At 37.8% G+C, this 16,516-nt stretch overlaps 1 protein-coding gene across 5 annotated transcripts in view; it reads right to left on the reverse strand.

Annotated features, from left to right (window-relative positions):
* The window catches only part of elmod2 (ELMO/CED-12 domain containing 2), a 52,112-nt gene that overhangs the window by 20,365 nt on the left and 15,231 nt on the right, over nucleotides 1-16,516 (reverse strand). For 3 of the 5 annotated variants that reach the window (XM_063046625.1, XM_063046624.1, XM_063046626.1), the window contains 5 exons: nucleotides 11,304-11,451; nucleotides 10,250-10,278; nucleotides 5,041-5,138; nucleotides 3,837-3,966; nucleotides 3,163-3,296 (listed from right to left, as the gene is read on the reverse strand). In XM_063046625.1, coding sequence (XP_062902695.1) covers nucleotides 3,163-3,296; nucleotides 3,837-3,966; nucleotides 5,041-5,138; nucleotides 10,250-10,278; nucleotides 11,304-11,448 — 536 coding nt within the window. In that variant the 5' untranslated portion in view covers nucleotides 11,449-11,451. Of the gene's footprint in view, nucleotides 1-3,162; nucleotides 3,297-3,836; nucleotides 3,967-5,040; nucleotides 5,139-10,249; nucleotides 10,279-11,303; nucleotides 11,452-14,004; nucleotides 14,023-16,516 lie in introns of those variants that run through there. The other 2 variants (XM_063046627.1, XM_063046628.1) reach the window with 2 other exon arrangements.

Here is a 16,516-nt window from a genome sequence, read left to right on the forward strand (position 1 = left end):
ACGTCGACAATGTCACACCTGCCAATTTCTAAATGTGCTACAAGATCATCTACCTTACTTCATATACTACACGCATTCAAATATAACAGCTCCAGTCATGTATTCACCACCCTTCTTTTAAACTGTGTCTGAAATTAAAGTCTTCTCTCTTTCAATGTTGCTCAAAGATAACTTCAAATCCCAATTCTCCTTAAAAGATTATAATTTATGATAAAGGAAATGTAGAGAAGGTTAAGCAGATTATTTTCTTGATGATATGTTTGTCAGGTGAAGAACAAAGAGGAGGCAGACTAGTTTTAAAGAAAAGCAGATAATCTTATTGAAGGATACAAATTTTAAGAGCCTTGGCAGGATGTATGTGGATTTGATGCTTCCCTGGCTGGAGACGCAAAAATTTTGGAGCGATTTATCCAAGATGGTCGTGGAAGCTTATTAAATTTAAGACTGATCCACAGAATTTTATATGAAAGGAATCAAATGAAATGGGCTGGGGCAGGAAAGCAGCTATGATGTTGAATGGTAAGGAAGCAGGAGAGACCTACTATCTTAATCATGCTTCTATTTTTTAAAAAATATTATGTTAATTGATGTCATTAAAATAGAATGTAAACAGCAGATCCAAAGTCAGACCATTATAGCAACCAAGTAGTAATGGAATAAAAACGTAAAATGTTCCATTTATTCATATATTGGCCTCTCCTATAAAAAAAACAAGGTAGTATGCCTTAATGAGTACTGCCAGTGGCTCTGACATCCACCATCATGAAGTGCTTTCGGAGGCTGGTCCATGGTGGCTACCATCTCCCAAACTCTACACTTATCTTTGGAGCATCTGGATAGCAGATGATTATTTATTGGCTACAGCTCTGCCTTCAATACATAATTCCAGGCAAACATATCTCCAAACACATATACCTGGGCCTCCACATCTCCTTTTGCAACTGGGTCCTCGACTTCCTGACCAACAGACCACAATCAGCAAGGATAAGCAACAACACCTCTCCATGATTACCCTCAGCACAGATGCTGCACAAGGCTGTGACCTCAGTCCCCTACTTTACTCCCTATACACTCAACTTCTTGGCCGAATTATACTTTAGCTCCATCTATAAATTTGCAGATGACACCACTGTAGTAGAGCACATCTCAAATAATGATGAACTGGATTATGAGGAGGAGGTAGAAGGCCTAATGGCAAACTGTCATGATGCCAATCTATCCCTCAATGTCAGCAAAATAAAGATGTTGGTCATTAACTTCTGGAAGTGGGGCGGTGGACATGCTCCTCTTTACGTCATCAGAGCTGAAGACAAGAGGTTTGAAAGCTTCAGGTTCCTAGGAGTGCACATCACCGATGGCCTGTCCTGGTCCGATCAGGCACTGTACATGCCACAGCCAGTACCTCTACTTCCTCAGGAGGTTAAGGAAATTTGGGATATCCCCGTTGATCCTTACCAATTTGTAATTCAATGCACCATAGAAAGCATCCTATTTGGATGCAACATGGCTTAGTATGACAACTGCTATGCCTGAGGACATAAGAAGCTGCAAAAAGTTGTGTACTCAGCTCTGTATAACACAGAAACTAGCTTCCTCTCCATGGACTCTGTCTACACTTTTCACTGGCCCCGTAGAGCAAACAACATAATCAAAGACTTAAGACATTCTCTCTTCTCTCCCCACCCACTGGGCAGATCATACAAAAGCCTGAAAGCAAGTACCATCAAAGAATAACAAATCAATTTACTGCCTACTATGCAATATTTCCCTTCAACCCCATAAACCTTTATTTTGTGTAACAATTTTACCCATGGCATTTTATCTGAATTTTCAGAAGGTATTAAATTACATTCTCTGCTTTCCCCTGTTTCCTACTATTTCATTGGCAAATGGGATTTATCTTGTACAACATAATGTTCTTCAGGAATTTCTAAGCATCATGTATTAGCTTGCATAAAAAATTATTTTGGTATTTTGCCTGAGGCTATTGAAGGTGACTGGCCTGTAGTTCTCAAGCCTCCTTTCTTCAAAAGTGGTTACATTTGTTCCTCTCCAACCCACAAGAAGCATCTTTCAAAACATCAGATCCAGGATATTAGTTAAGTTCTACTTTCATTATTTACTGAAGTATTTTAACTATCATTTATTATATAGTTCTTTATTTACATTAGAACATTTGATATGCCATGTTATTTATGCCTTCTACTATTTGGCATACAAAATATTCAGTTAATTTCTGAAGCACTTCCTTTTTCCCCCTCCAAGCTTATTTTTGCTTCTATACTCAAATTTTATTTTCTTAGCTATTATTTTTTTAAAATCTTCAAGCTTACTACTTTGGCAATGTTTACAATCCACCATTTCACCCTAACCTTTATATTGAATCACAAATTTAATCAGCCCTGCAATGCAGAAATTTCACTAATTGAAAATTTCTTTGTCTGTTGTCACGTCTCATTTCCCAAGCTATTAACTAACTCCTCCAGACTCCAATTGCACTGTAACACAATCTCTTCTTTCAACAAAAGCAAGCATCTTGTTGATTTGCTTTATCTTCTTAAAAAAAATTCAAGTAACTCAATCCAAATTCAATGCAAAATTCTTTGAAATATTGAAGCCCTGACCTGCTTACAGCAGTTTTGCAGAAAACCACAAAATTAAAATAATGAGGATCAGAATGCAGACCCACCTAGGAGGTCTGTACTATGCTCCTATTTTACACCAATTCGCCTGCCTAGTCATTGCTAAATGCTTAAAGTTTAAGTCAACAGTGATTCCCCGGTTCTTAAATGAAGCCAATGAAGATTATCTCAAACTGCACAGAGGCACAGTGAGATCATATTGATATCAAAAATATACATTTCTGTATGTAAAAATTTATTTAGCTGGTCATTCTTGCACTTTCCCCACAACCTCTGTTTCCCAGCCCTGAACTATGAGTTTATCTGGGCGACCTACCTTAGCACAGGAATTAAATTTCAAAAGTTAAATACTTGTAAAATATCACTTGTAAAATATTTTGGACATCCCAATTTTGTAAATAGTCCAATAATGTTTATCTGTCCTTTAAAGAGTACATCTGAACCCAGTTGGGACATTTAAATAGAGTAGAATTAAAATGTCTGCAATATTTGCAAACCACACAAAGATACAAGGACTTACACCAAATTATGTAGCCCAAGCATTCCCATGCCTCTGAAGTCAGTTTTAGGATCTTCGCCTTGAAAACCAATATCACCCCATTGCTTGGTGATTCTTGATTCCAGGGGAATATTAGGCATCAACAATTTCCACAGCTGAAAATCATGGAAGAAGTAAATAGTAACATAATAATTCATCAGTCTAGAAAACCACAGCAAACCATAACCTTATCACAAATTTTAACTATTAAATAAAAACTAAGGATATTAAATGGAATATCTTTTGCTTTAAGACTCATCAGTTACATACAACTATATAATGTTTGCAGAAAATAATATGTTTAACCCCAGTTCAATCACATTCAACCTAGCACAATCAAAAATTCTGCTTCAGGTACTTAATAAAATCAACACATGTATATTTTTTTTCCCCACGTAGAAAGATTCCAAAAAGTCTTTCAGAATAGATTTAATATAACTGATCCACGATTCCATGTGTTATTTTGCATGTATGGAAATATATTTTGATACAGGATACAACATGTTACTCTGATCTGAATGCAATTCATTTCTTCAAAACAAAACCAAAAATGAATTTTGAGTTACATTTGCTTCATCCTCTCAAAACAAAATACAAGGAGATATGTGGAGATGATTGCCTAAGCAAACGTCAGCAATGAAGTAGGAGAAGCATACCTTTATTAGCATGTCTTCATGTTGCTTGTTTGAAGAATCAAAAGGCTGCTTGCGAAGATTTTCAACGTCAAGATAGAGTTTTTTAATGCCAGTGATTTGAAGCAAGCAAATCTGAAAACTTAACTTGAAACTAAGGGGAGAAAATATAAATCAATAAAGAAACTGGTTCTAAAATAAAAAGCAGAAAATGCTAGAAATACTCAGGTCAGGGGGCACCCTGCAAAAAAAGAAACAGTGAACATTTCAGTTTGAAAAACATTGTATCAGAAATGGGAAGGAGACAAAAGCTCATTAAGTGGTGTTAACGGTAGGAAAGTGGAAAATGAATATCTCTAACACAAGAGATCCTGCAGTTGCTGGAAATCCAGAGCAACATGCACAAAATGGTGCAGGGACTCAGCAGGTCAGACAGCATCTATGGAAATGAATAAAGATGTTTTGTGCTGAGACCCATGATTTTAAATGGAATTATTCAGCTTTCATATAAAAAAATTACAATTACGTTAACAAAACAGTTAAAGAAAACCTTCAGCTTTACCTTGTGTCAAAAGTGAACCAGGTTATTGAGAGTGGATGCTGTGAAACGAACTCTTTGCCAAAACCTCAATACACCTTGTTGCAAGAATCCCAGATGAACAGAGTCATCTTCCTTTGGCCCAATTTAAGAGCAAACAGATGGGAATGATTTGATGAAAGTGAGATTTAATATGATTCCGCCTAGTATAGCTGATGATTGTTATAATGGGATCTCAATATTGCTTCCATTACTGAATAATCTAATAAATCAGCATTCAGATTCATAAAAAAAAACGTAAGACTAAAACACTGAATACTGAAGATCAGCAATAAAAGTAAAATAAAATGCTGGGGATGCTCAGTAAATCAGGTAGCATCTTCAAAATTTCAAATCAATGACCATTCAGCAAAACTTGGCTAAAGCTAAGATATAAGACTAAAATGCAGGTGGTAGTGCAGTAAGATCACTTTCTTTCCTCAGATTTGTCTAATCTACTTAATACTTCTATGAAGAATGCTCTCTTAGTCCATGTACAATAACATTCAAAAATAATACTCGGACAGAATGGTTAAAAGTCTTCAAATTTGAAGTGTACAAGACATAGTAAGAATTGAAATACTTAAATGAACAATAAATGCTTAATAACTAACAAGATTTAAAACAGATTCAAGACCAAAAAAGACTTACTGTGGATCTTTTTGAATGGAAACATTTTTGATCTTCATGATCTCACGAACTCTGTTCTCCACATTTTCCTCATTAATGGTCACTGAGGACTTTAATACCTGAATGTGAAAAAATAATGGTACACATATTATGACTATCATTGTCTGATAAACATTTTTAAAGTAGTGCATCTTACAAAATACGCAACTTTTTTTTATCCCTACTCTTTCATTTGTTTCTCTTTTCAAATAGAAATTACAATACCAAAAGAAAAAGTCCCTGGAATCCAAGTGTAAAAATTAAGCTAAAATGTCTACTCAAAATACTTCCTTTGCTCAAAGTTAAGATAGATTAATAAATATTTTGGACAACTGATAGAAAAATTCCAACCCTAAGACGTAGATTGGTATATAAAGAGACAACATTTATACAAATATTGGAAGAAATCTTTCTTAAATTTACTTTCCTATAGTCGCTGAAGCCACTATCATTATTAAGATCAATAATCTTCCTACAAGTCCTGGGTATGACTCTAAACTGCAACCGGTGATGAGACTCTGATTGGGGACTTTCAGAGCTTTGGGGAAAGTGGAGTTAACCCTTAGTCATTCACTGCTCCCAGGGCCGCTCTGACCCAGAACGGTAGCACCTGCAAGGGTTCCTGCTCAGGATACGAGCGAAGGCTAACGGCAGATCCGGCAGGTTCAGTAACTGAACTTATGACAGAGAACGCGGATGAGCTAGGACCTCAAATGTCAATGGCTATAGTATAAGCGGATGAACATTTGTGAAGAGAAATGGCAATTTCTTTAGTTCGCCCAACGGTAGACAATAGCAAACCACCGTTGCTATTTGCTAAGAAAACCACGGTCAAACTCACAAAATGTATCACACTACAACAGCGTCAAGAGGATCTTCAAGACAATTCTGAAGATGCTTCACTCGGTAGGGTTGATTCTGGTCAGCAGGGGATCCCCGACCATCATCAAGCTACTGCTCATAAAATTTGAGTAACACAAAAGAAAATTATTGCCACTTGGAATGTAAGAACCCTATATCAAGCAGGAAGATTGGACAACGTGATAAATGAAATGGAAAGATTAAAGATTAACGTCATGGAAATTAGCGAAGCTCGTTGGATAGGTGCTGGAACATGTCAGATTAGAAATAAAACACTAGTTTATTCTTGTGGAACATCCCATACTAATGGAGTAGGAATTCTTATGGATGAAAACATGGCAAAAAGTGTTTTAGGACATTGGGCAATATCAGAAAGCGTGCTCCTTGTTAGATTCAGAGGACAACCATTTGATTTAGCAATTATACAGGCATATGCACCAACCACAGACGGAATAAATGAAGATAGAGATAAATTCTATGAAGAGCTTGAACAAGCAGAGAATGGATACAAATCTCAAGATATTGTTATTGTCATGGAAGATCTAAATGCTAAAGTAGGAGAGAAATGGGTAGAATGGTGCAAGATGAATAGTCAGGCCATTATGAATACCTACTTTAAAAACCATTCAAGACGCTTATGGACCTGGAAAAGTCCACGTGATAACACTAGAAATCAAATTGACTTTATTACTATAAACCAAAGATTTAGAAACGCAGTGACTCAATGCAAAACATATCCAGGTGCACACTGTAATAGTGACCATAACCCAGTAGTATGTCATGGGGTAAAAGTAAAACTTAAAAAACTAAAGAAGCAAAAACCTGAACAATCCCTTGACTACTTGCAATTAATTAAAGAAGAAAACTTAAGACAAAAATTTACAATTGAAGTGAGGAATAGATTTCAAAGTCTAGATATAGAATCTGTTGAAGATGACAGCAATCATGTAGAAATGAAATTTAACTCTCTAAAGAATGCCTTGGTAGAATCAGCAAAGTCAGTGATTCCTAAAAAAAGAAAAAAGCACAAAGAATAAATGGATAACAGATGAAATCAAAAATCTAATGTAAGAAAGGAGACGGAAGAAAGCAAATCCTATTAAGTCCTTAGATTAAAAAGTTTAAAGCTCATGTCAAAAAGCCAAAGAAGAATGGTTAAACCAGGAATGTGAGCAAATAGAAAGAATCCCTATTACTGATCCAAAAAGGTTACATCAACAAATCAAGAATATCACTGGTAAAAAGCTCCTCTGTTCTTCAGGTGGATGTTTGAAAGCAAAGGACAGTACTATTATCATGGAAAAAGATGAGATTATGAACAGATGGACTGAGTATATTCAGGAATTGTTTGAAGACGATCGAGGTGAAAAACCAGAAATTAAGAAAAACATTGAAGGTCCAAGTATTTTAAAATCTGAAGTTCGTAATGCAATAAATAAGATGAAGAAAGGAAAGGCAGCAAGTCCTGATGAATTAGCAATAGAACAAATTATCGCCCTTGAAGATTATGGAATTGAAAAATTTACTGATTTAATCAATGACATTTATGAGACTGGAATAATACCAGAAGAGATGAAAAAAAAAATCAGTATTTATCACTCTTCCTAAGAAACCTAGAGCAATAGAATGTGAATTACATAGGACCATAAGTTTAATGAGTCATATCACCAAGATATTTCTAAGAATTTGGATGACAAGAGCTAAAAGTACGATACAAGTTGAAGTAGGCAAAGAACAATGTGGTTCTGTGAAAGACAAAGGTACAAGAAATGCAATATTGATGTTAAGGATACTATCAGAATGAGCTATTCAAGTGCAAAAAGATTTGTTTGTTTTATCCACTACACAAAAGCATTTGATAAAGTGAAGCACAATAACTTTGAAATATTACAGAAATCTCTACATCTAGATTCGAAAGACCTCCGCCTAATCAGAAATCTGTACTGGGAACAAACTGCCGCTGTAAGAATAGATAGAGAAGTGAGTCAGTTTACGAAAATCAAGAGAGGCGTTAGACAAGGGTGTATTTTCTCCCCTGATTTATTTAATGCGTATAGTGAAACAATATTACAAAAAATAAGAGACATCTTGGGAATCAAAGTTGGCGATGAAAACATAAATAATTTCAGCTATGCAGATGACACTGTGTTAATTGCAAGTACCGAGGAAGAATTACAAAACTCAATTGATATAATTATTGAAGAAAATGCAAAAATCGGTCTATCTATCCATTGCAAAAAGACAGAATGTATGGTGATATCCAAAAAGAAGAAGAATCCTATCTCTAGGCTGAGGATAAACGGGGAAGACATAAAACAAGTACAGAACTTTTGCTACTTAGGAAGCTGGGTGACATCAGATGACAGGTGCGACTTGGACATCAAAAGAAGAATAGGGATGGCAAAAGACACCTTTACGAGAATGAAGAGTATGCTGACCAATACTAAACTAGGCATGACAACTCGCCTCAGAGTACTGAAATGTTATGTTTATCCAGTTATGTTATATGGCTCAGAATGTTGGACAATATCTAGTAACATGAGGAAACAAATTGTAGCAGCAGAGAGGTGGTTTTTGAGGCGGATGCAAAGAATATTATGGACGAAATGAATATCTAACGAGGATGTCATTGTCACGCAGGTGAGAAACTGCTAGAAAATTCAGCAGTCTAATGAACAAGGGGGCAACTAAAAGAGAGAGAGGACTCTGACTTTGTTTTGATAACACTTTTAATTGCGACTGTGAGAGAGAGGCAGTACGGCGCCAGCTGAGACACGAGCTGGGAAGTCACCATGGTACAGCTGAAAGCGGTTGAGCTAACGGACAGTTGGAATTTTGGATGGATTATAAAAGTTGATCCTTTTGTCTGATAAGGCAGAGGAGATACGACACGAGAGAACTGCAGAAGCTACCGGAGAAACCACCAGTGGAGTTTAAGACCACCACGAGGGTGGAGGCCACGGACCGATTAATTTCCACCCGTGATTACCAGTACGGGTAAGAGCTTGCCTGTGGGGGTCTGCTGGTGGTGAACCCGTTCCGTGGGTTAGTAGACCATTCCCTAGAAGGGGCTCTGTCCATCTGTGTCTGTGTGGGAGTCACACCAAGTGACTCTGAAGACTTTGGAAGCAAGAACAACTAAAGCTGCCAACTTGAAAATCAACTCAATTAACATTTTCTCTCTCCGTCAATTCAACTTGACGCAACACAAACTGAACTGCTTAAACTTTCCTGACACCGTAAGACTGATATCTACCTTCTGGACTATTATTTATTATTTTGTATCCACACACACATTTACGGATATATATATATATATATATAGTAGTATAATATGTAGTAGTAGTAATAAATATAGTCTCAATTTATAGTAAACCGGACTCCAGAGGTGTGCCATTTCTGCTGGTCCTTTTCAACCTGTCACGGGGTTCGTGACATCATGAACAGAGCAAACACAAAGAGAAAAATAATGTATGAGATCATGAAAAGGCAACATAACTTCATTGGACATGTGATTAGGAAAGAGGAGTTAGAATGCACAGTAATTATGGGAAAGATTGAAGGGAAGAAAGCAAGAGGAAGACAAAGACAAATGATGATGGAGACAGCAGCCAGAGAACTGGAAATTAATACCAATGAATTGATCCACTTGACCCGAAACAAGAGTGTGTGGGCCACGGCAGTCAAAGCTCAAACTGGGCATGGCACCTGATGATGGTGATGATGAATCTTCCTACCCATTTCTCAGCTTGTCTTCCTGTGCTCAGAATTGCATAGGTCTAAATATACTTTGCACCAAGTTTCATTATATCTTTTAGATGCTAATTGACTTCTTTTCAGAGTACTTTTCCCCAAACCCACCCCGTCATTCTACAGCTAACAGTTCTCCAAGTATCTCTGTAGCGAAACATTTTCCCTGAGACAAGAATTCATCGAAATACTTTATTCATGTTTCAATTGATACAAAAGCTGTACACTTCAAAGTGAAGACAAATGTTACTAAGGTTAGATTGTGTAATTAAACAAAAAAGAATAAGGGTGGGATGTGAAGGGTAAAATGCGGTAGGAGACAGGGAGGACAGAAAGGCCCAAGCACAGGAAAATGCTCATGTATACTTAGATATCCCTAAAAGAAATCTGAGGCTTGTATAATTACTATTTAAGACAGGAAGTCTAATGCAAAGCCAAGTTCTATTTCCGGCACCTTATTTCTACATTGGTAATCAAAAGTAATTTGTTATCCATTTTAATAAATAAATCTCTCTCTCTCTCACACACACACACACACACACACGCACGCACGCACGCACGCGTGATGAGCCTCACTTACTTCACTTCTGGAGGATTCCAATGAATATTCTAGTGAAAGAAACATTAAAATTTAATATTTCCGTGAAAAAGTTTGATGCAGTTTAAAAGATTAGGAATTTAAATCAAATATGTATTTGACCAAACAGAAAATTAAACACACGAAGGCAGATTCCAAACTTGCAGAAACTGGAAATCATTCTAGTTGCTGCAAGCGATTAATAGTTAACAATTCCATGGTCTTGATTTAAGTATCATTAGCTACAAATAAAGTCCTGATTTTCAGTTGAAGAGAAATTCAAGCTGATTCTGGATAAGTATAGACCAATTCCAATTAATAAGTACATGAATTTTATTAGTGCCAAAAGAACAATTAGATACAAATTGTTCTGTGGCAATGGTCAAAAATGATGGGCTGTTTAATTGGTTGTAAAGGGGACTAGACTATAAAGCAATTGAAGTAATCCCACCATTGTGCACAGTACTAATAATACACAACCTACAATCAAATCAGGTATGTGAAAAAATATTGGTGAAAAACATGAAGTATTTAAAAATAAGCCTCAAATATGAAGAATCAATATCAGTTAATATGGGTACAAATAGAAAATAGGAAAGAGGGCAAATTAAGAGTTGGGTGTATTCTGTTTATTAGAAGGTTTATCAATTAAACAAAATAGTCAATTAACAAAAGATGACTTAGTAGACTAATAATCTTTGAGAAATATATATATATACATACATACACACCCGGCAGCTACAAGGAATAATGGTTTAAAGTAACTGTTTCTCATTCTCAAAATAAACTGTCAGATTTTCTATAACCTAACTACAGCAGATAGCAATTAACTGGATTATTTATACAAAGGCTGACTGTATTCGAGAAAGTAACATAGCATCACTAACAAAATATCCAAATCAAAATATGTTCTTCATTAACTGCTCAAAAAAAGAGGTGAAACATTAATTTAACCAAAATACAAGAACCCAAATTTAAAGAGCCCAAGAAAATAGTTACCATATCATGACAAGAAAGTGCCCTAATCACAATTTAAATAGTTTTCACCAACACTTACCAATCTTCATTGTTCGCTCTGCTCCTTGAACATTATTTGCACAAATGCGTTGCAGTTCACATCTTCCAGTGATTTTTCGTAAAATCCACTTTACCCAAGACCTCAGAAAGGAGCTGTATAGGTAATGCCAAATTAAACCAAACATGCCCTGTGAGAAATATATCAAACATAATTCACTCAGCAGTAGGGATATAACTATATCCTGAGTTAAAACTAATTTGGATGCATCTGACCACCTTATATCACTTCCCTATGCAAATTAAAACTACTCCCAGTTCAACACAAGTCATAAACTGCAAAATGCACCAATGATGAGAAAAGGCTCAAAATCAAGTCCAGATGTGAAAAGACAAAGCTACCAATTAATCCTTTTACAGAAAAATTGTTTTACATGATTAATATAATGCCATTACACTATGTTTCTAATAAAGATAAACTAAAATACTACTAAATTAGAGGTATTAAATTTAAAAAAATTAGACTCTCATCATTAAATTTTGTAACATTATACTTTCAGCAAATATTTAATTGTAAAGACCAACTACCAGACTACAGAAGCAGCTCTGATAGTAAATTCTTTCTACTACCAATATATTCCATACTGTAATCAGCTCATGGGTACAAAAGGACAAAAGTACAAAAGGAAAAAGGGTGTTATTTTCTTCAAAACTCCTTTGGGCTGTTACTTGTGCTTTACCTTATCTAATCACTGCAAATGGTTTCACCAAGTGAATTAAGGGTTTCTTTTGCAAGTGAGTTAAAGGTTGCTAAGAAATTAGAATGACTTCATGCTTATGAGATCAAAAGAAAAAGAAGTAATGTAACACTCTGGGCAGGTTCACATTCTAATTAAACAACACATAGCTTCTCATCCCAGTGCTAAAGAAAACATCCTACCTACCCTCATTGCCAATATTGCTGCGATAGGATCCAAGTGGTGGAAAATGACAATGAAATAAAGGAAATGGGAACTTGGAATGATATTTCTGATGAATAAGGTAAGATTTAAAGTCACCTTATTAATTATAGAGTAATAGAGAAGTACAGCACAGAAACAGGCCCTTCGACCCAACTAGTCCATGCCAAAACCACTTAAACTGTCCACTTCCAACGACTTGCACCAGGTCCATAGTTCTCCATATCCCTACTATCCATGTACCTACCAAATTTCTCTTCAACACTGAAATCGAGCTTGCATGGATCACTTGCACTGGCAGCTCATCATAATTTTGTATACCTCTATGAAACTTTTACATTCTAAACAACCTTGTAAATTTTCTCTGCAATCTTTCAACCTTGTTTACATCTTTCGTGTACGTAGGTAACCAAATGTGCTTACAATACTCCAAATTAGGCCTCACCAATATCTTATACAACTTCAACATAAAATCTCATCTTCTGTACTCCATACATTGATTTATGAAGGCCAATGTACCAAAAGCTTTCTTTACGACCCCATCTACCTGTGACGCCACTTTCGACAGATTATGGACCTGTATTCCTAGATCCCTTTGTTCTACCACACTCCTCAGTGCCCTAATGTTCACTGTGCAAGACCTACCCTGGTTGGTCCTATTGAAGTGCAAAATGTTGCATTTGTCTGCATTAAATTCCATCTGCATTTTTCAGCCCATTTTTCCAGCTGGTGCAGATCCCTCTGCAAGCCATGATAGCCTTCCTCACTGTCCACTACAACCCCCAGTCTTGGTGTCATCTATAAATTTGCTGATCCAACTAACCACATTATCATCCAGGTCATTCATATAGATGGCAAACAACAAAGGACCCAGCACCGATTCCTCTAGTCACAGGGCTCCAGTCAGAGAGACAACCCATCACTACCGCTCTCTGGCTTCTCCCGCAAAGCCAGAAAATTAAAAGAATGGCAAGCAGATATGTTTGTATTACAACAAGTCAGTCTTTTGTAAGCTAAGACTTCCAGGCTAGGCTCAAGATTGGAGATCGTGAGTTAAAAGGAGCATTTGATTGGGAGGCTTGACAGATGGGTTGGATGGGTCTGTTTTCCATGGAGCTGTGAGGTGACGTAATAGAGGCAGATAAAACTATGAAAAGCATTAACAGGAAAGATAGCTGATTCTGCTTCCAAAGGTGGGGAAGGGGTCCAAAACCATTTAGGCTGAGGTGGGGGAAGGTGTAAAGGGGATTAGAGGGGTAAATTTTTTCCACACAAAGAGTTGTTGGCATCTGGAATGAGCAGGTGGAAGTAATAGAGTGATATGAAATTAATGCATGCAAGTGGGACTAGTAGATATGCATGATTGGTGTAATAGACACAGTGGGCCAAAGGGCCTGTTGCTTTACTGTACTGTAATTGTACTATTCCATGACAAATACTAAAAATAGCTCAACCACTTTTCACTGAAGTGAAATGAAAGCAATACAAAGCGTACTCTCCAATAAGGAAGATAATCTATGGTTGTTAGTAGAAGTAGATGGCTGCAGCATTTTGCCGGCAGATATTACAGCAAATCTATGCATAGATTAGAACCACTTGAAAAAATGTGTGTTGAAGACTGAAGTACAAAAGATATTGAGAATCAGAACTATTATCACTGGCATGTGTCACGAAATTTCTTGACAGCAGAAGCAGTACGATGCAAAACATGATGACATAGAAAGAAAAAAGTAAATAGTAGATCAATTACAGTAAGTATATACAGTGTAAAAAGTATTCACCTACCCACCATTTGGAAGTTTCATGTTTTATTGCTTTACAACATTGAATTACAGTGGAGAAGATGGCGGGAAGAAAAGATGGCGCGACCCAGCTCGCAGTGGCCACTCTGGGAGGAGAAGATGGCGGCACGACGCAGCTCACAGCGGCCACTCCAGTGGTGATGTCTGTTGTTTGTCAAGTAGGGTGCTGTGCACAATTCTGATTTGATGAGACGGACGTGAGAGCACAGAGGAACATCTGGTGAAACTTCTGAAATGCCTGCTTCGCTGCTGCTGCTACTGTGTGATCCAGAATCTCCGGAGGAGAAGGCCCCGAGTCCTCGGCTTTGCTTGTTGCTCGGCAGCCGGGGCGGGGTCAAAGCGCTCGGCAGAGGATGGTGCTCAGAGAGGCTGTGTCAGAGGGGCTGGTCGGAGGCTCGAAGTTTTCAGACGGACTCAGAGTCCGCTGCAGTCGGGTGCTTCCAATGGTGCTGCAACGGCAAGTTGGCGGCGCATGGAGGTTCATGACAGAGAGAGTTCCTCCCTTCTGCCGCCTGCGTGAGATGATGAGGGTATCGGGACTTTGAGACTTTTTTTTACTGTGTCCATGGTCTGCTCTTTATTGAATTATGGTATTGCTTTGCACTGTTGTAACTATATGTTATAATTATGTGGTTTTGTCAGTTTTAGTCTTGGTTTGTCCTGTGTTTCTTGTGATATCATTCTGGAGGAACGTTTTATCATTTTTTAATGCATGCATTTCTAAATGACAATAAACGAGGACTGAGTGTCCTCATAATCTAATCTAATTTGACTTCTTTGACACTGATCAACAGAAAAGACTCTTTCATGTTAAAGTGAAAACAAATTTCTACAAATCAGTCAAAAAAAGGCAAATTCAATGAGAAGAGGGCATGCCCTGGGTGATGGGGATCCTTAATAATTGATGCTGCCTTTCTGAGTCAGACAGAGTGATCAGCAGCACTGGGGCTCCACAGGGGACTGTCTTGTCTCCCTTTCTCTTCACCATTTACATCTCAGACTTCAACTACTGCACAGAGTCTTGTCATCTTCAGAAGTTTTCTGATGACTCTGCCATAGTTGGATGCATCAGCAAGGGAGATGAGGCTGAGTACAGGGCTATAATGGGAAACTTTGTCACATGGTGTGAGCAGAATTATCTGCAGCTTAATGTTAAAAAGACTAAGGAGCTGGTGGTGGACCTGAGGAGGGCTAAGGCACCGGTGACCCCGTTTCCATCCAGGGGGTTAGTGTGGACATGGTGGAGGATTAGAAATACCTGGGGATACGATTTGACAATAAACTGGACTGGTCAAAGAACACTGAGGCTGTCTACAAGAAGGGTCAGAGCCGTCTCTATTTCCTGAGGAGACTGAGGTCCTTTAACATCTGTCCAACGATGCTGAGGATGTTCTACGAGTTTGTGGTGGCCAGTGCTATCATGTTTACTATTGTGTGCTGGGGCAGCAGGCTGAGGGTAGCAGACACCAGCAGAATCAACAAACTCATTCGTAAGGCCAGTGATGTTCTGGGGATGGAACTGGACTCTCTGACGGTGGTGTCTGAAAAGAGGATGCTGTCCAAGTTGCATGCCATCTTGGACAATGTCTCCCACCCACTACATAATGTACTGGTTGGGCACAGGAGTACATTCAGCCAGAGACTCATTCCACCGAGATGTAACACTGAGCGTCATAGGAAGTCATTCCTGCCTGTGGCCATCAAACTTTACAACTCCTCCCTTGGAGGGTCAGACACTCTGAGCCAATAGGCTGATCCTGGACTTATTTCCATCTGGCATAATTTACATATTATTATTAAATTATTTATGGTTTTATATTGCTATATTTATACTCTATTCTTGGTTGGTGCAACTGTAACGAAACCCAATTTCCCTCGGGATCAATGAAGTATGTCTATCTATCTATCTATCTATCTACCACTTCTCGAAGATGTCTTGGATACCACGGAGGCTAGTAACCAAGATGGAGAAGACTAAGTTTACAACTTCCTGTAGCTTCTTTTAGTCCTGTGCAGTAGAACCACTCCCCACCTCCATACCAGACAGTGATGCAGCCTGTCAGAATGCTCTCCAAGGTACAACTATAGGAGTTTTCGAGTGTTTCAAGTGACAAAGCAAATCTCTTCAAACTACTAATGAAATATAGCCGCTGTCTTGCCTTCTTTATAGCTGCATCAATATGTTGGGACCAGGTTAGTTTCTCAGAGATCTTGACACCCAGGAACTTGAAATTGCTCACTCTCTCCACTTCTGATCCCTTTATGAGGATTGGTTCGTGTTCCCTAGTTTTATCCTTCCTGAAGTCCATAATCAGCACTTTCATCCTACTGATATTGAATGTCAGGTTGTTGCTGCAACACCACTCAACTAGCTGGTAAATCTTGCTCCTGTATGCCCTCTCATCTCCATCTGAGATTTTGCCAAAGCCTTTATTTTCTTTGCAGTCGAGCTTATTTACTTGATATCTTGATATCCACATGGGGGGGGGGGGTGG

Source organism: Mobula hypostoma, chromosome 4, assembly GCF_963921235.1.
Source record: "Mobula hypostoma chromosome 4, sMobHyp1.1, whole genome shotgun sequence".
Lineage (NCBI taxonomy): Eukaryota > Metazoa > Chordata > Chondrichthyes > Myliobatiformes > Myliobatidae > Mobula > Mobula hypostoma.